Below are 22,271 nucleotides of genomic sequence, written 5' to 3' on the forward strand. Positions count from 1 at the left end.
ACGCTGAGAGATTGTTTCCCCTGGCTAGAGAGTCTAAAACTAGGGGACATAGTCGCAGGATAAGGGGTCAGCCATTCAAGACTGAGAGGAGGAGGAATTTCTTTACGCAGAGGGTTGTGAATCTTTAGAATTCTCTACCCCAGAGGGCTGTGGATGCTGAGTCATTGAACATATTCAAGGCTGAGATGGACAGATTTTTGGACTCCAGGGAAATCAAGGGATATGGAGTTGAGGTCGAAGATCAGCCATGATCTGATTGAATGGTGGAGCAGGTTTGAGGGGCTGTGTGGCCTACTCCTGCTCCTATTTCTTATGTTCTTATGATGCATCCCATCCGGACTGGGTGACTTATCTACTTTAAGTACAGCTAGCCTTTCTAGTACCTCCTCTTTATCAATTTTTAGCCCATCCAGTATCTCAATTACCTCCTCTTTTACTGTGACTTTGGCAGCATCTTCTTCCTTGGTAAAGTGAGATGCAAAGTACTCATTTAGTACCTCGGCCATACCCACTGCCTCCATGAGTAGATCTCCTTTTTGGTCCCTAATGCCCCCCCACCCCCCCTTACCCGTTTACTGTTTACATGCCTGTAGAAGACTTTTGGATTCCCTTTTATGTTGGCCATCAGTCTATTCTCAGACTCTCTCTTTGCCCCTCTATTTCCTTCTTCACTTCCCCTCTGAACTTTCTATATTCAGCCTGGTTCTCACTTGTGTTATTAACATGACATCTTACTCTCTATCTCTTTTGTCATCCAGGGAGCTCTGGCTTTGATTGCTCTACCTTTCCCCCTCGTGGGAATGTACCTAGACTGTACCCGAACCATCTCCTCATTGTTCGATTACAATTGGTTTTGCCTGCCAAATTTTGATTCCAATTTACCCGTGCCAGATCCGTTTTCAACCCACTGAAATTGGCCCTCCTCCAATTAAGTATTTTTACTCCTTGTCCTTTTCCATAACTAATCTAAAACTTAAGATACTATGATCACTGTTCCCTAAATGTTCTCCCACTGACACTTGCTCCACTTGACACACCTCATTCCCCAGAACCAGATCCAGCAACGCCTCCTTTTTCGTTGGGTAGGAAACACACTAATCAAGAAAGTTCTCCTTAACAAATTTCAGCTATTTCTCCCCCTCTTTGCCCTTTGCACTATTACTATCGGGTACTACCTTCGGGTAAGCGTACTCCAAGGCGGCCTTCGAGACACACGACAACGCAAAATCGTTGAGCAGAAATTGATAGCCAAGTTCCGCACCCATGAGGATGGCCTCAACCGGGATCTTGGGTTCATGTCACGCTACACGTTACCCCACCAGCGAACAAATGTTATCTGTTTTTAATATAACGGGTCAGTTGCTGTCTTTTCTATGTTTCTACCTCTCTATCTCTGTTTTTTTTTTGTGTTTTTTTTTTGGTGATTTGTATATTCGGAGACCTTGCAGGTAACACCTGTCTGTCTGCACACTGATTGCCTTGGCAACGGGCAGTTGAAAAAACTGTCTGTAATCACCAAGCATTGTTCTGTGATTTATAAATGCGATTTCATTTCGAGGATTTCATTTCCAACAACGTTCACCTGAGGAAGGAGGAAGCCTCCGAAAGCTTGTGAATTTAAAATAAAATTGCTGGACTATAACTTGGTGTTGTAAAATTGTTTACAATTGTCAACCCCAGTCCATCACTGGCATCTCCACATTATTATTATCCCAGCCTACATTAGGATAGTTGAAGTCCCCCATTATCACCACTCCATGGTTCTTGTACCTCTCGGTAATTTTCCTGCAAATTTGCTCCTCGATATCCTTCCCACTAGTTGGTGGCCTATAGAATACACCCAATAGTGTAATGGCACTAAAAGTGTCCTACAGCCAATGAAGTACTTTTGAAGTATAGTCACTGTCGTTATGTAGGGAAATGCAGAAGCCAATTTGCACATAGCAAGGTCCCTCAAACAGCAATGTGATAATGGCCAGATCATCAATGACTCAGTTTGGGTTCCGCCAGGACCACTCAGCTCCAGACCTCATTACAGCCTTGGTCCAAACATGGACAAAAGAGCTGAATTCCAGAGTTGAGAGTGACTGCCCTTGACATCAAGGCAGCTTTTGACCGAGTGTGGCACCAAGGAGCCCTAGTAAAATTTAAGTCAATGGGAATTAGGGGGAAAACTCTCCAGTGGCTGGAGTCATACCTAGCACAAAGGAAGATGGTAGTGGTTGTTGGAGGCCAATCATCTCAGCCCCAGGACATTGCTGCAGGAGTTCCTCAGGGCAGTGTCCTATGCCCAACCATCTTCAGCTGCTTCATCAATGACCTTCCCTCCATCATAAGGTCAGAAATGTGGATGTTCGCTGATGATTGCACAGTGTTCAATTCCATTCGCAACCCCTCAAATAATGAAGCAGTCCGAGCCTGCATGCAGCAAGACCTGGACAACATCCAGGCTTGGGCTCATAAGTGGCAAGTAACATTCGCGCCAGATAAGTGCCAGGCAATGACCATCTCCAACAAGAGAGAGTCTAACCACCTCCCCTTGACATTCAACGGCATTACCATCGCTGAATCTCTCACCATCAACATCCTGGGGGTCACCACTGACCAGAAACTTAACTGGACCAGCCATATAAATACTGTGGCTACGAGAGCAGGTCAGAGGCTGGGTATTCTGCGGCGAGTGACTCACCTCCTGACTCCCCAAAGCCTTTCCACCATCTACAAGGCACAAGTCAGGAGTGTGATGGAATACTCTCCACTTGCCTGGATGAGTGCAGCTGCAACAACACTCAAGAAGCTCAACACCATCCAAGATAAAGCAGTCCGCTTGATTGGCACCCCATCCACCACCCTAAACATTCACTCCCTTCACCACCGGCGCACAGTGGCTGCAGTGTGTACCATCCACAGGATGCACTGCAGCAACTCACCAAGGCTTCTTCGACAGCACCTCCCAAACCCGCGACCTCTACCACCTAGATGGACAAGAGCAGCAGGCACATGGGAACAACACCACTTGCATGTTCCCCTCCAAGTCACACACCATCCCGACTTGGAAATATATCGCCGTTCCTTCATCGTCGCTGGGTCAAAATCCTGGAACTCCCTTCCTAACAGCACTGTGGGAGAACCGTCACCACACAGACTGCAGCGGTTCAAGAAGGCGGCTCACCACCACCTTCTCAGGGGCAATTAGGGATGGGCAATAAATGCCGGCCTCGCCAGCGAAGCCCACATCCCATGAACGAATAAATCATCTGTTTTTTAGTGATGTTGATTGAGGGATAGCTGTTGACCAGGCCACTGGGGAGAGGTTTAGGGAAGGAATTCCAGAGCTTAGGGCCTAGACCGTTGAATGCATGGCCGCCAATGGAGGAGCGAAGGAAATCTGGGAAGCGCAAGAGGCTGGAAATGGGGTGAGATAAGATCATACCGCACCAGTAGCGGGCACAAAACACTGGGAGGCAACAAAACAAAACCACAGACTCAAACACGCACGTGTCTGGCAGCGACCCTGGACGATCCAATGACGTTTCCGTCCGTGTCCAACACGGAGATCCCTTCCTCCAGCTCACTGTGCCTCATCAGCACCACGTTGCAGACATTTGCAGTCGCTGCAGGAAAACAAAGACACAGAGCAGTTAATAATATTCGGGGCAAATCAGGCACTGTCAAAATACCTCAATCTGAAAGATGATTCAAAGAAACATAGAATCTTACAGCACAGAAGGAGGCCATTCGGCCCATCGTGCCTGTGCTGGTGATAGCAATTCTCTACCAGATCTGCAGGATCCACTATTCCCATTATATATAGGGGTACTGATTCTCAACAATACATAGAGAGGCTGCTATTCACCTACATTTATATATGGGGTATTCTGGCCCCTATAATATACACAGGGGCTGATATTCTCCCGAATATACACAGGGGCTGCTATTCTCCCGAATGTACACAGGGGCTGCTATTCTCCCGAATGTACACAGGGGCTGCTATTCTCCCGAATGTACACAGGGGCTGCTATTCTCCCGAATGTACACAGGGGCTGAAATTCTCCCGAATGTACACAGGGGCTGCTATTCTCCCGAATGTACACAGGGGCTGCTATTCTCCAGAATGTACACAGGGGCTGCTATTCTCCAGAATATACACAGGGGCTGCTATTCTCCAGAATATACACAGGGGCTGCTATTCTCCAGAATATACACAGGGGCTGCTATTCTCCAGAATATACACAGGGGCTGCTATTCTCCAGAATATACACAGGGGCTGCTATTCTCCAGAATATACACAGGGGCTGCTATTCTCCATAATATACATAGGGGCTGCCATTCTCTAATATGCACAGGGGCTGCTCTTGTCTATAATATACACAAGGGCTGCTATTCTCTCTAATATACACAGGGGCTGCTATTCTCAATGATATACACAGGGGCTACTACAAAGAGAGAGACCGAGAGAGAAAGATAGAGAGTTGCGCATGAGAGCAAGAGAGAAAGGAAACATGACGGACTGTATCAATTATACACCTTTTGTAGTTTTAATTGTTTAAATCACAGAGAATCTACAAATATCAGAAAGCATTTTAAGTTAAGATGAACCTGTTCTGGTCTCTGCCATTGACCCTGACAAAGTTTGCAGGTTGAGGAGGAGGTCATGTGAATTTGCGTGCTTTGGCTGGGTCGGTGGCAAAGTGTGGCTCCCTGCCAACCAAAGAGGCCAGGAAATCCGGTAAAGAGTCCTGAGCTGGTGGTTGCCAGGCCCTCTCCCCCAAAAGAAAGATTTTGTTGCTCCCGAAACTTAATTTTAAAACAATCTATGGGGGTCCAAGCCATGATCCTGGCCTAGAAGCCCAGGTCGGTCCTGTAACTGCGGCTATGCCTAATCTCACACTGGGTTCCTGAGTAGGTACAGGGCCCAGGACCTCCAATATTCTGAGTCTCTGCCCAGGACCATCCCTCTTATGTTGGTGGCCTCGTAAGGGGCAGATGGAGTTTCCGCCACGGCACGGCCATCCAAGATATTTGGGTGCGAAGTGCGGACTCGACATAACTGGGTTCCAACTTAGTTTCTGGCAGACTCCCACCAAAGTTATGGTGGGAATCTGTCGGATTTGCCACAGGTTCTTTGCCCAGAGTGTCTTTCCTCAACCTAACTGGAGTTCTTTTAAAGAAAAACTGCAAATCAATTTAATTTTCAAAGCAAACAGAAAACCTCTAATTATTACTTGATTAGCATATAGTGTTTTGTTGATAGTTGAAAATATAAACATTCTAACCTGTGAAAAAGTAAGAACACATAGACAGAGATAATGTGACACAAAAGACAGAGAGAGGGAGAAGCACATACAGACAAGTTTTTTGCTCATCCTAATTTAATTCTTTTTAAATGTGTTGAATTTTGAAGTGGAGATGCCGGTGATGGACTGGGGTTGACAATTGTAAACAATTTTACAACACCAAGTTATAGTCCAGCAATTTTATTTTAAATTCACAAGCTTTCGGAGATTTTCTCCTTCCTCAGGCAAACATTTGCCTGAGGAAGGAGAAAATCTCCGAAAGCTTGTGAATTTAAAATAAAATTGCTGGACTATAACTTGGTGTTGTAAAATTGTTTACAATTGAATTTTGAAAGCAAACAGAAAGCTTCTAATCATCCCTGATTATCACCTGTGTTTTGTTGATAGTTGGAAAATGTAAACGTTCTAATTACTGTGAGATACAGAGAGACAGAGTCAGAGACAGAAAGAAAAACACACTAATAGAAAGAGAGAATGACAGGCAGAGAGTGTGAGGCAGTGATACCCTTCTGAGAAACAATTACCAACACAAATTTAATGACAAGGGAACGGTAGTGCAGTGGTTATGTTACTGGGTTTGTAATAATCCAGGGAACGGGAATTCCAATCCACCATGGCAGTTCGAGAATTTGAATTCAGCTTTAAAAAATCTGGAAATAAAAAGCCCATCTGGTCCATTAATGTCCTTTAGGGAAGGAAACCTGCCGTCCTTACCCGGTCTGGCCTACATGCGACTCCAGTCCCACACCAACGTGGTTAACTTTTAACTGGCCTAGCAAGAACTCAGTTGTATCAAACCACTCACACCACACTGCAGCTGTTCCAGAAGAAGGCCCACCACCACCTTCTCAAGGCCAACTAGGGATGGGCAATAAATGACGGCCTTGCCACTGGGGCCCACATCTCGAGAATGAATCAGAAATAAGATTGCAAGTTACAAACCAGTACTGCCAGAACTGGGATGCACCATCCTAGTGCTGCCAGGCCTATGCGCTCCTCCCAATGCTGACAGTCACTAGGAAGCCACCAGTGAGTCAAACCCGACGTTACAGCTCCTTACGAACGTAGGAACAGGAGTAGGCCATTCAGCCCTTCGAGTCTGTTCCACCATTCACTGAGATCATGGCTGATCTGTATCCTAACTCCATTTACCCGCCTTGGCTCCATATCCCTTAATACCCTTGTCTAGCAAAAATCTATCGATCACAGATTTAAAATTATTAATTGAGCTAGCATCTACTGCCTCTTGTGTATTAAGAGCTTGACAAGTTTAAAGGTATTTTCCTTTATAAATGTGGACATGGGAATTTATAATGGTAAAGTCGACAGGAAATGTGCAGAGATGTAAATTTTTTTAATAGATTGAAATATAGATAGATGGTAAAGCAATATAAATAAAATCAAGGCCACTCATGTATGGTTTTACAGGATAATAGACCAAGATGTGGGATTCAATCCAAAGCATGAGGAAAGATCCCAGAATACTATTTTTATAGAATGCGACTTATTCAAACACTGTAAGCCAGAGGCCCTGACGTTACCCCTACATGTGATAACCACGCAGTTTTTAAAACAATGTGTCCTCTGATTCACCATCAGCAATGTCACATAGATATATATAGCATACACTGTTTTATAACAACTGCGGTGTTTATGGTATGTAGGGTGATTTTTTTTTTATATATACACAGAGAGAGAGAAAGAGAAAGAGATATGCACACATGTGAGTATGTGAGACAGTGTGAATGTGTGTGTATGTGTATGCGTAAGAGTATGTGTGTGCGCAAGGGTGTATGTGTATGTGTACGCAAGAGAGTGTGTATGTGTGTGTGCACAAGAGTGTGTGCAGCGCGCGCATGAGAGTATGTGGGCGCACAAGAGTGTGTATGTGGGCGGGCAAGAGTGTGAGTATGCACGTGTGCACAACAGTGCTTGTGTCGCGTGTGTATGTATTCATGCAGCATATGGAAGGAACTGCTGCATTGAGCTCCCAGTCTATTATAAAAACCTAAATCATTAGGCAGGAGAGGGTTAATTATCACATAAGCAAACAAATTAATTAGCGCACGAGCCCACAATCAGGCCTCCCCAAGGCTTTCACAACACAGGGCGCCTCTGAGCACTCTGACAACAGCTGCTGATAAGTGTCTGTGAATGGAAGCCAGGCCACCTCTCCACCACGCCTGCTATGACAAAACATTCTGGAACTTGCACAGTTGTCAAATCAGTAGACTGTGTGCAGCTCCGAGGAGTTATCGACTGACAGAGATAAATATTAGCGGAGACTGGGACACCAAGTGAAGCTCCATGGGACAGCAGCTTGATCTTCTGTGATCTCCTGCACAGGAAAGACCCAGAGAGTGGTGAGTTTGTGGAACTCGCTACCATACAGAGTAGTTGAGGCAAATAGCATAGATGCATTTAAGGGGAAGCTAGATAAGTACATGAGGGGGAAAAGAAATGAAAGGGTATGCTGATAGGGGGAGGACGCTCGTGTGGAGCATAAACACCAGCATAGACCTGTTGGGCCGAATGGCCTGTTTCGCCGAATGGCCTGTATCTGCGCTGTAAAATTCTCTGCAGTTCTACGTAACACAGCAAGACCAAAGCAGTCTCATCTATCTTGAAAAAAAAACCTCATCTTCTGAGACATCATGACGAGTGTACAACTTTGGAAGATTAGAGTACAAGAGGAAAGAGAAGATTTTATGTAGGTTGTCGCTTCTTGTTCAGGAGTAGACTGAACAGGGAACAATATCAGGCTTTCAGGTTGGCACTAATCCCCCAGTCAGTGATCTGCAATAAGATCACTGTCACTTTCACCTCCTCACTGGCTTGGACAACAAGAACATGACAGTGCCTTGCACATTGCAAGCAATTCAACATAGATTCTGGTTAAAATACACCTATGTTGACTGAGTTTAGATAAGTAGGGTGTGGCCCCAAGTGGAGAGACTATCCATTTAGGGAAATGAAAACTTTTAAGCACAAAGATAGCGTACCGTATATCTTAGATATAGTACAACTGTGGCTCAATGATAGCACTCTGAGTCAAAAGATCGTGGTTTTAAGTCCCACTCCAGAGACTTGAGCGCAAAATCTAGGCTGACACTCCCACTGCAGTACTGAGGTGCCATCTTTCGGATGAGATGTTAAAGGGCCTTGGTGGGACCACACCTGGAGTATTGTGTGCAGTTTCGGTCTCCTTACCTAAGAAAGGATATACTTGCCATAGAGGGAGTGCAGCGAAGGGTCACCAGACTGATTCCTGGGATGGCAGTATGAGGAGAGACTGGGTCGACTCGGCCTGTATTCACTCGAGTTTAGAAGAATGAGAGGGGATTTCATTGAAACATATAAAATTCTGACAGGGCTAGACAGACTGGATGCAGGGAGGATGTTTCCCCTGGCTGGGGGGTTCAGAACGAGGGGTCACAGTCTCAGGATACGAGGTAGGACATTTAGGACTGAGATGAGGAGAAATATCTTCACTCAAGAGGGTGGTGAACCTGTGGAATTCTCTACCACAGAAGGCTGTGGAGGCCAAGTCACTGAATATATTTAAGAAGGAGATGGATAGATTTCTGGACACAAAAGGCATCAAGGGGTATGGGGAGAGAGCGGGAATATGGTATTGAGATAGAGGATCAGCCATGATCATAATGAATGGCGGAGCAGGCTCGAAGGGCCGAATGGCCCACTCCTGCTCCTATTTTCTATGTTTCTATGTAAACCAAAACCCTGTCTGCCCTCTCAGGTGGACATAAAAGATTCCATGGCACTATTCGAAGAAGAGCATGGCCAATATTTATCCATCAACCAACATCACTAAAAACAGATTAGCTGCTCATTATCACATTGCTGTTTGTGGGACCTTACCATGCGCAAATTGGCTGCCACGTTTACTACATTATAACAGTGGCTACACTTCAAAAGTGCTTCATTGGCTGTAAAGCACTTTGGGATGTCCTGAGGTCGTGAAAGGCGCTACAGAAATACAAGTTCTTTCTTTTTGTCAAATAGACCAAAAAATGACACAATATACGTGTATATATTAGATTCCAGCCTGCAACTCACTCTGAAAGATCCATTCGGAATGCGAACTATTTTTTACTAGTAGAACTTCTGTGCTTCGGAGAGGTGGGAGGAGCTGTCTCGACATCAAGGCAACACTCGACTGAGCATGGCAGTCCGTGAAAAATCCCTGCAAGTAGCTGGAGTCATACTTGACGAATGGGAAGATGGTGGTGGTGGTTGGAGGCTGCTCTTCGCACCCCAGGGACATTGCTGCAGGGGTTCCCCAGAGAAGCGTCCTCGGCCCAAACCATCTTCAGTTGCTTCATCAATTGTCCCTTTCCCCATCATAAGATCAGTAGGACTGTAATCGAATCATAGAATAATACAGCACAGAAGGAGGCCATTCAGCCTATCGTGCCTGTGCCAGCTCTTTGAAAGTGCTATCCAATTAGTCCCACTCCCTCTGCTCTTTCCCCGTAGCCCTGCAAATTTTCCTTTTCGAGGTTTTATCCAATTCCCTTTTAAAAGTTACTATTGAATCTGCTTCCACCACCCTTTCAGGCAATGCATTCCAGATCATTACAACTCGCTGTGTAAAAAAACATTCTCCTCATCTCCCCCCCTGGTTCTTTTGCCAATTATTTTAAATCTGTGTCCTCTGGTTACTGACCCTCCTGCCAGTAAAACCTGTTTCTCCTTATTTACTCTATCATAACCCCTCATAACTTTGAACACCTTCATTAAATCTCCCCTTAACCTTCTCTGTTCCATTCAGATAATGAAGCCAGCCCACAGCAGGACCTGGACAGCCCAAGTTTGGGCTGACAAGTAACCTTTGAGCCACATAAGTGCCAGGTCATGACCATCTCAAAGAAGAAAAAAAAACACTTCTGAGTGTTTCTAGTATTATCTGTTTAAAGTTTACTTTGGTGTTGTCATTGGTTGCTTGAGATCTGTGTGTCGAGAAGTACGGCATTAGCACTGCACTAAGCGCAATATGGAAGTGGCTTTTGACAGACATGAGGCACACAGTACCAGACAGAAGTGAATTGTAACCTTTTATTGTAGATGTATAGGAGATGACACAAGGCACTTCTAGATGTGAATGAAATGCCATCCTTTAGCCAGTGTGTACTGAAAGCTGTTTTGAGTTCGTTTGGACTCCAGACTTTATAAAAATGAACACTCTGAAAGGTGTTAATGGAGGTGTTAATGGGGACATTGCATATGTTTTAAATCACAGAGTAAGTGGCGTGATGACAGCTTGGTGTCTGAAGTGAGACCTACTGAAAAGTCAGGCAGTGTGCATGGAAGTCAGGGGCCAAGAAATTAACGGGCCAGATTTTGCTGTATCAGGGCATCCAATGGCATCTGCCGTTAGTTAGACTTGCCACTGCACCCTTCAGCTCAAAACATTTTTGCCCACTAAGTTGCTGAAAGTGCGAGCTGATAACGTCGCAGCGAGAGAAACAGGGCATCTGGGACTGGAGTGAACAGGGCAAGCAACTGGGTATCTCCTTAAAAAATCAGTTTGAAAGACGGAGAAATAAACAGTGCAAGGAGGTGTAAATTTGAGTGGGTGAGTTTAATGTCAAATCAGGTACAGGAAGAGAAATAAAAAGAGGGAAAGAAAGATTGGATTAAGAGAGAGAAAGAAAAGAGGCGGAAAGGAATATTTTAAAAATGTTTTAAATTTGATATTGTTAAAATCTCCAAAAACAATTAAAACCTGAAGGAATGAGTCTCCACATTTGTAATAGTTAATTTTCAGTGCCAGAGAGGTTGATTGGCAGTAATTAACATTTATCAGGTCGTTAAAAGGTACTTAGACTTGCAATGACTTGACTTAACTTTCTGCGGCGACTTTAGTTCGTATCTACAGTGCATCCAAAGCTAGAGCTCCCTGGATGACTAAAGATATAGAGATTAAAATGAAACAGACAAAGGAGGCTTATGACAAATGTCAGGCTCATAATACAGTAGAGAACCAGGCTGAATACAGGAAGTAAGGAGGAGATCAAAAAAAGGGAATAAGAGGGTATGAGAATAGATTAGCAGCTAATATAAAAGGGAAACCAAAAGTCTTTTATAAACATATAAATATCCACCGCTACAGGGGAGGTGCCTGAAGATTGGAGGGTAGCAAATGTTGTGCCTTTGTTTAAGGGCGGCAGGGAAAAGCCTGGGAACTACAGACCGGTGAGCCTGACATCTGTAGTGGGTAAGTTGTTAGAGGGTATTCTGAGAGACAGGATCTACAGGCATTTGGAGAGGCAGGGACTGATTAGTAACAGTCAGCATGGTTTTGTGAGAGGAAAATCATGTCTCACGAATTTGATTGAGTTTTTTGAAGGGGTAACCAAGAAGATAGATGAGGGCTGTGTAGTAGACGTGGTCTACATGGACTTCAGCAAAGCCTTTGACAAGGTACCGCATGGTAGGTTGTTACATAAGGTTAAATCTCATGGGATCCAAGGTGAGGGAGCCAATTGGATACAAAATTGGCTTGACGACAGAAGACAGAGGGTGGTTGTGGAGGGTTGTTTTTCAAACTGGATGCCTGTTTTTCAAACTGGATGCCTGCGGTGTGACTCAGGGATCGGTGCTGGGTCCGCTGTTATTTGTTATTTATATTAATAATTTGGATGAGAATTTAGGAGGCATGGTTAGTAAGTTTGCAGATGACACCAAGATTGGTGGCATTGTGGACAGTGAAGAAGATTATCTAGGATTGCAACGGGATCTTGATAAATTGGGCCAGTGGGCCGATGAATGGCAGATGGAGTTTAATTTAGATAAATGTGAGGTGATGCATTTTGGTCGATCAAATCGGGCCAGGACCTACTCCGTTAATGGTAGGGCATTGGGGAGAGTTATAGAACAAAGAGATCTAGGAGTACAGGTTCATAGCTCCTTGAAAGTGGAGTCACAGGTGGATAGGGTGGTGAAGAAGGCATTCGGCATGCTTGGTTTCATTGGTCAGAACATTGAATCCAGGAGTTGGGATGTCTTGTTGAAGTTGTACAGGGCATTGGTGAGGCCACACTTGGAATACTGTGTACAGTTCTGGTCACCCTATTATAGAAAGGATATTATTAAACTAGAAAGAGTGCAGAAAAGATTTACTAGGATGTTACCGGGACTTGATGGTTTGACTTATAGGGAGAGGTTAGACAGACTGGGACTTTTTTCCCTGGAGAGTAGGAGGTTAAGGGGTGATCTTATAGAAGTCTATAAAATAATGAGGGGCATAGATAAGGTCGATAGTCAAAATCTTTTCCCAAAGGTAGGGGAGTCTATAACGAGGGGGCATAGATTTAAGGTGAGAGGGGAGAGATACAAAAGGGTCCAGAGGGGCAATTTTTTCACTCAAAGGGTGGTGAGTGTCTGGAACGAGCTGCCAGAGGCAGTAGTAGAGGCGGGTACAATTTTGTCTTTTAAAAAGCATTTGGACAGTTACATGGGTAAGATGGGTGTAGAGGGATATGGGCCAAGTGCAGGCAATTGGGACTAGCTTAGTGGTATAAACTGGGCGACATGGACATGTTGGGCCGAAGGGCCTGTTTCCATGTTGTAACTTCTATGATTCTATGATTCTATGAATAGTAGAATGGTGGTCAAAAGAAGGGACAAGAAAGATCTTGTGGAGGCAGAGAGCAAGTCTGATGTACTAAATGAATAGAATACTTTGCATCGGTCTTCACTAGAGAACAGGATGATGCCATTGTATGAGTGAAGGAGGAGGTATTATTGATATTGGGTAGGATAAAAATAAATAAAGAGGAAGTACTTAAAAGATTGATAGTACTCAAAGTAGAAAAGTCACCCGATCCAGATGAGATGCATCCTAGATTGCTGAGGGAAGTAAGGGTGGAAATTGCAGAGGCTCTGGCCACAATCTTCCAATCCTCTTTAGATATGATGTGGAGATGCCGGTGATGGACTGGGGTTGACAATTGTAAACAATTTTACAACACCAAGTTATAGTCCAGCAATTTTATTTTAAATTCACAAGCTTTCGGAGATTTTCTCCTTCCTCAGGCAAATGTTTCAAGAGCTCCTTAGATATGGGGACCGTCCCCATATCTTTAGATGTGGGGACGGTGCCAGAGGACTGGAGGATTGTAACTGTTACACCCCTGTTCAAGAAAGGGGAGAAGGATAAACCCGGCAATTACAGGCCAGTCAGCCTAACATCGGTGGTGGAGAAACTTTTAGAGACATTAATCCGGGACAAAATTAATCGGCACTTGGAAAAGTATGGACTAATAAATGAAAGTAAGTTAAAGGCCAATCTGGTTTGTCATTCAGTCCCAAGATTGCTTTACATACTTACTGACCATTTCTTAAAAAAGTGATGGTATTTTCTCAATTTTTGAAAATTTGTTCTTGGGATGTGGGTGACACTGGCAAAGCAGCATTTATTGTGATCCCTCGTTGCCTTGATGGCATTAAGAATCAACAAATAGTATGGGACCGGAGTCTCCTGTACGCCAGACTGGGTAAGAGTGGCAGATTCCCTTCTCTGAAAGACATTAGTGAGCCAATTGGGTTTTTATGACAATCCGGCAACTTTCATAGTTATTCTATCTGGTGCCAGCCCACAAATCACTGGAGTTAATTAATTTAATTTGCCAACTTGCCTGGGGTGAGATTTGAACTCACAACCTCTGGATTGTTTGTCCAGTAACAGAACCGCTGGGCTGCCGTGCCCATTCCTTACATCAGCATGATGGTACTAACCTGACAGTGATTACAGTAAAGAAAGAATTAAAGAACTTTCATTTCTATAGCGCCTTTCACAATCTCAGGACCCAAAGCGCTTTACAGCCAACAAAGTACTTTTGAAGTGTAGTCATTGTTGTAATGTGGGAAACGGAGGCTGACTGTGCAATATACAGTCCCTTACATTGTTGGTTAAAATAGATAAATGTTTACAATTGCTGCCTACACAGTAAAGTAAAAAAAACACAGCTGAACAGGTGAGAGAATTTAAACTGCTGCCTGCCCCCAGAAGGAATGTGGGCCGGAGGCAGGATGGTGCTGGGGGACGGTTGCCATATTTGAGGACAAACAGCGTAACAACATAAGCAATGATTCACTGCATTACAAACTAACGTCCTCAACAAAAAACACACAGTTTCGAGACAAACACCCCACTGGATCGCAGATCGCTGTCTGATCTGGAAAGAGCCAACAGTCATCACATTGGAAGCTAATACAGGTATGTACTATTGAACGCGTCAGGTATATACTTTGAAGAGTGCATTTAAATCGCTGAACCTGAAAGCGGTTCTTCCAACGTTTGGCTGCTGCTGCTCTGTGAGCTTGGCTCATTGATACTGCAGGACACTTCAATGTCCAACGAAGCCTGAACTAGGGTTGACAACTCTGGTTAGACATATTCCGGGAGATTTCAACACGTGGCCTCCCACGTCCAACTGCCCCACCCCCATGCTCCTGCCATTGGCCGCCCAACAGGTCCATCCTCATGACGCCCTGCCTTCTTACACCAATTAGAAAGCAAACAGACTCTTTGTTACCCGATTGACTGACAAATCTAGAATCATCCAAACAGCCTTTTTCCATCATCTTTGATATTATTCCAACTAATAAACAAAAGTCTTTAAAGAAAAATAATAAAAAACCCAATTTTTTTTAATGCCCCTATGATTCTTCTCCCGGGTTTGCCTGCAGCAGTGTTCAAGAGATTAACTTTCCTGGAGTGTTGGCAACCCTAGCCTGAATGTTAAACCTGGGTGTTCCCTTTTCAGATGCTGTGCATTTCCTATTTTTAATTCACCTTACAATATTTTATTGTTGATGATTCTTTCAAGTTGTTTTGTTTGATCATGTACTAGTATCCTGCACTGGGCTGCCAACTGCATCAGAAACTATAACATCAATAAGTTGATGCAGGAACCCCAGGACTGAAACTTACTGACACCAGCCCTACTACAACCCTCCAAGATCTCTGCACTCCTCCAACTCTGGCCTCTTGCGCTTCACTATTGCCAGCCATACCTTCAGCAGCCTAGGTCCCAAGCTCTGGAATTCCCTCCCTAAACCTCTCCGCCTCTCTACCTCTCTCTCCTCCTTTAAGACGTTCCTTAAAATCTATCTCTTTGATCAAGCTTTTGGTTACCTGTCCTAATATCTTCTTATATGGCTCGGTGTCAAATTGTGTTTGGTAATACTTCTATGAAGCGTCTTGGGACATTTTAATACCTTAAATGCACTACATAAATGCAAGTTGTTGTTGGCACAGCCAACAATTTCTAATGCAGACCTAACAGCTAATCAAATCCTTAGGTCAGAACCTAATAATATTGTGATCGCTGTTTCCCAGATGCTCTTCCACTGAAACATTTTCCACTTACCCCACTTCATTCACCTCAACTAAAAGAAAAGAAAGAACTTGCATTTACATAGCACTTTTCATGACCTCAGGACGTCCCAAAGCGCTTTACAGCTAATAAAGTACTTTTGAAGTGTAGTCACTGTTGTGATGTAGAGAGGCAAACATAGACAGAAAAGACAACGAGTGAGATAAACAAAGGCAGATGAGGGAAACAGCGATGGAGAGGTCATTGCAGAGAGGAAATGGGAAAATAGACCGATAGACAAAGTGAGGCAAAGAGGACAATAGAGTTAAATAGAGAGAGACATGCAGACAGAGAGGGGAAACAAAGAGAGGGAGGGACAAAGTGAGGCAGACACACAGGCAGAGGGGGAAAACAGAGTGAGAAGCTGAGAAAGAGAATGCGAGAGTGTGTGGAAAGATAGTGGAAAATAGGAATGAGCAGGTATTCACGGGACAGGAGCGAACGGAATCAGTGAGGAAACAAAGGGCATTTTCAGCATTTCCGATTTTGTTTAAGTTGACAGTCCAAATCTCACATACCTACAGCAGGGAATGGCACAAACCGCTGGATCAGTAAACGGGTGGCCGGATTGAACCTGTTGGCTTTCTCGATGAAAACATTCAGGCCCACCTTAAAAAAGAAGAAAGTTAGAAAGCGTTAGTCAGGGCCTGACTTACAGGGGAATAAATAACCCATCTTGCTCTGTCCTACTGTACGTATTATGGAATAGTGCATGCTTGTGTTTCATCAAACAAAATAAGACCAAATTCCTTCATCAAAACCCCATAACCTGTGAAGTCCATTTTATTTTTAAAAAAAATTCAGAAACAGAGGAGAAGGTGCCAAAGCCATGGCAGGACACTGAAAAGAGTGAGAGAGGTGATCAACTGGTAAGTAGTGATTAGGTTTAACCAAGCTTGGATTTTAAAATCTTGTAAGATTATAGAAGGAGAAGAAGCGAGGGAGGTAAGAAAGATCCAGGTTTGAGAGCCTAGAGATTGAGTTAGAGTAGGAGATGATGTGATGAGGTTTGATTTCATCACAGTGAGGATGCGGCGAGGAGGAAGAGCAAGTAGGACAAGGTATTTGGAGATCAGGAGGAACACTGACCATAGTAGCATTATTAGTATCGGTAAAGTGGAAACAGAGAGGAAAGATTGCATAGGGAGGACGAGAAGGAGGAAGACAGAAATTGATTGATTAGAAGTGAGAGCTTCTCAGATGATGAACTTTTCCTTGTGTTCTATCAAGTTGTAAAAGAGTAGCTTCAGACTAGACCTTCATTTCCAATCCCAGCCTCCATTCACATTCTCGTTTCTCCCTAGCAAGTCAGTTTTCCTTATCAAAGCTTTTATCACCTCCAGACTCAACTTCTCCAACACTCTCCTCATAGCTTGACCCAACACTAACTCAAAATTTCACCACTTACATCCCGTCCCACACTAAATTCTGCTCATCCATCACTCCAGTCTTCACTGACCTCTACTGGCTTCCTTCCCCCAAAACATTGAATTTAAAATGCTCATCTTTCCATGGTCTCGCCCCTCAAATCTCAAAAAGTGAATGCAATAAATGTGGCAATTTTGCTGCCAGATTGTTGTGAAAACCCAACTGTCCCACTAACTAATGTCCTTCAGGGAAGGGAACCTGCCGCCCCTACTCAATCTGACCTACATGCAAACTCCAGTCCCACGTAACATGTCTGACTACGAACACCTTCAGGGCAACTAGCGATAAGTACCAAATGCTGCCTTGCCAGCATCACCCACCGCAAAAACAAACAATAAAAAAAAGCAGGAGCAACGGGTTCTGGGATGGAAAGAGTTAAATCGCTGTTTTTTTTCCCGACAGTTTTAAATTGGTGTAGAGACAGGCTGAGAAAGAAACTCTGGACATTTGAAGACCTACCACGTACCTGCACATAGCAATCAAAACTGACAAAACAATCTACTCGTTGAGTGTGGCACATCATTCACCGATCACAGAGTGGGTCTCAGAGCATCCAGTTGCAGTAAGGGATCCCCTGTTGTGCTATGAGATTGAACTTTTGTCAGCCTGTGTCAGACTATGAGCCCCAGTTTCAATGTCACAGAAACCCACAACTGCTTTTTATTATATTTTATTTATTATTTTCTAGCAATACCTCCCGAATAACGTCCTGACTGGAAAATATTATGTGACCAAATTTAATTAAACACACCAGGCCACTATCCCTTCTGAGAATTGTCATCAGGTTAATTTTACCACTGTCTTCAATGACCTGGGCTTGGAAGCTGGAAAATCAACAAGGATCCCTGCATCTGAGATCGATAGATTTTTGTTGGCTAAGTGTATCCAGGGATATGGAGCAAAGGCGAGTAAATGGCGTTGAGGTAGAGATCAGCCATGATCTAACAGAATGATGGAACAGGCTTGAGGGGCTTACTCCTGCTCCAATGTTCCTTTATAATGACTATCCAATCACTGCTCATAGGAAGTGTGTGGGTTTGATCAGTGGATGAAGACATTTGGGCTCTGCAGTGACGCCAGCTCTCCTCGAAGGATCTAACATCCGCTAACAGTTACTATCTGAGCCCAGGTATGAAGAATGGCCATTTGGACATGCACCTAAGGACTGACCCATAAACCAGCAAGAGTTTGTTATTCTCTCTATATAAATCACCTGAACCCTTCGATAGATTACAGCCTGTAACTCACTCCAGGATATCTGGTATTCTATATATAAACCCCTCGATCCCCTCGATTAGATTACAGCCTGTAACTCACTCCCGGGTATCTGTTATTCTATATATAAACCCCACCGAACCCCTCGATTAGATTCCAGTCTGTAACTCACTCCCGGGTATCTGTTATTCTATATATAAACCACCCGAACCCCTCGATTAGATTCCAGCCTGTAACTCACTCCAGGATATCTGGTATTCTATATATAAACCCCTCGATCCCCTCAATTAGATTACAGCCTGTAACTCACTCCAGGATATCTGGTATTCTATATATAAACCCCTCGATCCCCTCGATTAGATTCCAGCCTGTAACTCACTCCAGGATATCTGGTATTCTATATATAAACCCCTCGATCCCCTCGATTAGATTACAGCCTGTAACTCATTCCAGGATATTTGGTATTCTATATATAAACCCCTCGATTAGATTCCAGCCTGTAACTCACTCCAGGATATCTGGTATTCTATATATAAACCCCTCGATTAGATTACAGCCTGTAACTCACTCCAGGATATCTGGTATTCTACATATAAACCCCTCGATCCCCTCGATTAGATTACAGCCTGTAACTCACTCCAGGATATCTGGTATTCTACATATAAACCCCTCGATTAGATTCCAGCCTGTAACTCACTCCTGGGTGTCTGTTATCATAGACTCATAGACAGCTGCGGCACAGAAGGAGGCCATTCAGCCCATTGTGTCCATGCCGGCCGAAAAAGAGCTATCCAGCTTAATCCCACTTTCCAGCATTTGGTCCATAGCCCTGTAGCTTACGGCACTTCAAGTGCACATCCAAGTACTTTTTAAATGAGTTGAGGGTTTCTGCCTCTACCATCCTTTCAGGCAGTGAGTTCCTGATCCCCACCACCCTCTGGGTGAAAAAATTTCTCCTCAGCTCCCCTCTAATCCTTCTACCAATCACTTTAAATCTATGCCCCCTGGTCACTGACCCCTCTGCTAAGGGAAATAGGTCCTCCATATCCACTCTATCTAGTCCCATCATAATTTTATATACCTCAATTAAATCTCCCCTCAGCCTTCTTTGTTCCAAAAAACAACCCCAGCTTATCCAATCTTTTCTCAGAGCTAAAATTCTCCAGCCCTGGCAACATCCTCGTAAGTCTCTTCTGTAATCTCTCCAGTGCAATCACATCTTTCCTGTAATGTGGTGACCAGAACTGTATGCAGTACTCAAGCTGTGGCCTAACCAACATTTTATACAGTTCCAGCATAACCTCCCTGCTCTTATATTCTATGCCATAGAAACATAGAAATATAGAAAATAGGAGCAGGAGTAGGCCATTCAATATGATCATGGCTGATCCTCTATCTCAATACCATATTCCCGCTCTTTCCCCATACCCCTTGATGCCTTTTGTGTCTAGAAATCTATCTAGCTCCTTCTTAAATATATTCAGTGACTTAGCCTCCACAGCCTTCTGTGGTAGAGAATTTCACAGGTTCACCACCCTCTGAGTGAAGAAATTTCTTCTCATCTCAGTCTTAAATGTCCTACCCCGTATCCTGAGACTGTGACCCCTCGTTCTGGACCCCCCAGCCAGGGGAAACATCCTCCCTGCATCCAGTCTGTCTAGCCCTGTCAGAATTTTATATGTTTCAAAGAGATCCCATCTCATTCAGGGACCTGTGGACTTGTACTCCAAGCTCCCTTTGTTCCTCTACACCTCTCGGTATCCTCCCATTTATTGTGTATTCCCATGCCTTGTTTGCTCTCCCCAAATGCATTACCTTACACTTCTCTGGATTGATTTCTATTTGCCACTTTTCTGCCCACCTGACCAGTCCATTGATATCTTCCTGCAGTCTACAGCTTTCCTCCTCACAACCACATGGCCAATTTTTGTATCATCTGCAAACTTCTTGATCAAGCCCCCCACATTCAAGTCCAAATCATTAATATATACCACAAAAAGCAAGGGACCTTTTACTGAGCCTTATTCTATATATAAACCACCCGAACCCCTCAAATAGATTCCAGCCTGTAACTCACTCCCGGGTATCCATTATTCTATATATAAAACATCTGGTCCCCTCGATTAGATTCCAGCCTGTAACTCACTCCCGGCTATCCATTATTCTATATATAAACCCCCCTGAACCCCTCGATTAGATTCCAGCCTGTAACTCACTCCCGGGTATCTGTTATCTATATATAAATCCCCTGAACCCCTCGATTAGAATCCAGTCTGTAACTCTCTCCCATGTCCTTGCCTGATAGCACGCTACACTTCTTTTTTTCCTTCTCTCTAACTTCAGCGTGATGCAGTTTGTTCTGCGAGTTCTGAGGTGTACAAAATTATGAGGGGCCTAGATAGATTGGGGGGGGGGGGTCAATAACCAGGGGGCATAGATTTAAAGTGATTGGTAGAAGGATTAGAGCGGAAATTAGGAAAAATGTTTTCACCCAGAGGGTGGTGGGGGTCTGGAACTCACTGCCTGAGAGGGTGGTAGAGGCAGAAACCCTCAACTCATTTAAAAAATACCTGGATGTACACCTGAAGAGCCGTGACCTGCAGGGCTATGGACCAAATGCGGGAAAGTGGGATTAGGCTGGGTGGCTCTTTTCTTAGCCGGCGCGGACATGATTGGCCGAATGGCCTCCTTCTGTGCCATAAATTTTCTATGATTCTATGATTCTTTGGCCAGGACCCTGCAGCCGCCTCAGCCAGCGGAGAGCCTGAAGGCCCAGCGGTTTGCCGCCAGCTGGCATGTGAATGTCGATGATGGGCCGCACCACTAGATTCACACGCTGTCACTGGAGTACAGTCACACCGTTCCCAAACAATTATCAGAGGGAGAGACAGGATTAACCGGAACTACAGGGGCTCCTTCATAAGTGACAAATGAGTGATGAAAAAATGGCACAAGGAGAAAAAAAAAATCTTTCTGTTTAAGTTCAAGAGTGTGTTAGAATTGGTGATCCATGAGTGGAGATTGTTGCTTTTTTCTGTTAAGGATGACAGTAATTATTTTAATGCAGGAGATTTTGTTTCACTGCTGATGCACTACTTAAATATTCTCTCCCCTCCCCTCCTGGACCATCGTTCTTGCTGGGGTATGGTATGGAACCGTCAACCCTCCAGTTCCCCACGCAATTAGCCACTCTGCATGTGAGTGAGTGTCGGGTCATTTGACCTTGTTGAGGGGTTAGGATACCTCATTATCTCTTTACCTGTGACATCCAATTATGTGGATGTCCTGCAGTGGTGAGAGTAGAGAATGGTAGTGGCTAATTGCTCCCCTCCCAGACCCAGAGATGCTGAGGTGAACCCACCATTGACTCACGAGATCAGCTTACTCAGTAAGAGTGGGATTATTTTCTGATCTGTATGGCACAGTACCACACCTGGCAGTGCCCACTCTCTGTTCTTATTCTTGGGCCACTGTGGGATGAGGGACTCTGTTTGAGTGGAAGTTGAAAATGTGTTAAGAGTGACTCCTGAGGGTTGTGACTTTCTCTAATGAGATCATCTCACCCTCTAAATACGACAAAAAGCTTGGCTTCACTCGGCGGGCTAGATTTTTCGTCCATTTGATTGCCAATTTTCGGGCATGTCTGGGGCAGGCATTAGTGGGAAATGGGAGGTGGGTGGGGGAAGGCCCAATGCCTGGACTTTGCCACAAAAGCCGGCCGCTCCCCCTCTGGCCCTGCTGGAGGCAGACATATTGGGCTGCTGCATCGTTACCTCGCTGCCTGTAAATGACGGTGGGCGGGCAGAATTTGCTGCAAGGTCACATTTTTCTCAGTCAACACCCAGTTGTGCCAGCGATACAGAACCTCTCAGCGGAAGCTCTGCTGCCCGTATCCTAACTCACACCAAGTCCCGTTCACCCATCACCC

At 44.4% G+C, this 22,271-nt stretch overlaps 1 protein-coding gene across 1 annotated transcript in view; it reads right to left on the minus strand.

Annotated features, from left to right (window-relative positions):
* LOC137312708 (sideroflexin-5-like) overlaps positions 1–22,271 on the minus strand; it is a 187,535-nt gene that overhangs the window by 76,653 nt on the left and 88,611 nt on the right. Inside the window, exons 10-11 of the mRNA XM_067979205.1 lie at positions 16,219–16,309; positions 3,499–3,614 (exon numbers count right to left, since the gene is read on the minus strand). Coding sequence (XP_067835306.1) covers positions 3,499–3,614; positions 16,219–16,309 — 207 coding nt within the window. The remainder of the gene's footprint in view (positions 1–3,498; positions 3,615–16,218; positions 16,310–22,271) is intronic.

The sequence above is a fragment of the Heptranchias perlo genome, chromosome 1 (genome assembly GCF_035084215.1).
Source record: "Heptranchias perlo isolate sHepPer1 chromosome 1, sHepPer1.hap1, whole genome shotgun sequence".
NCBI lineage: Eukaryota > Metazoa > Chordata > Chondrichthyes > Hexanchiformes > Hexanchidae > Heptranchias > Heptranchias perlo.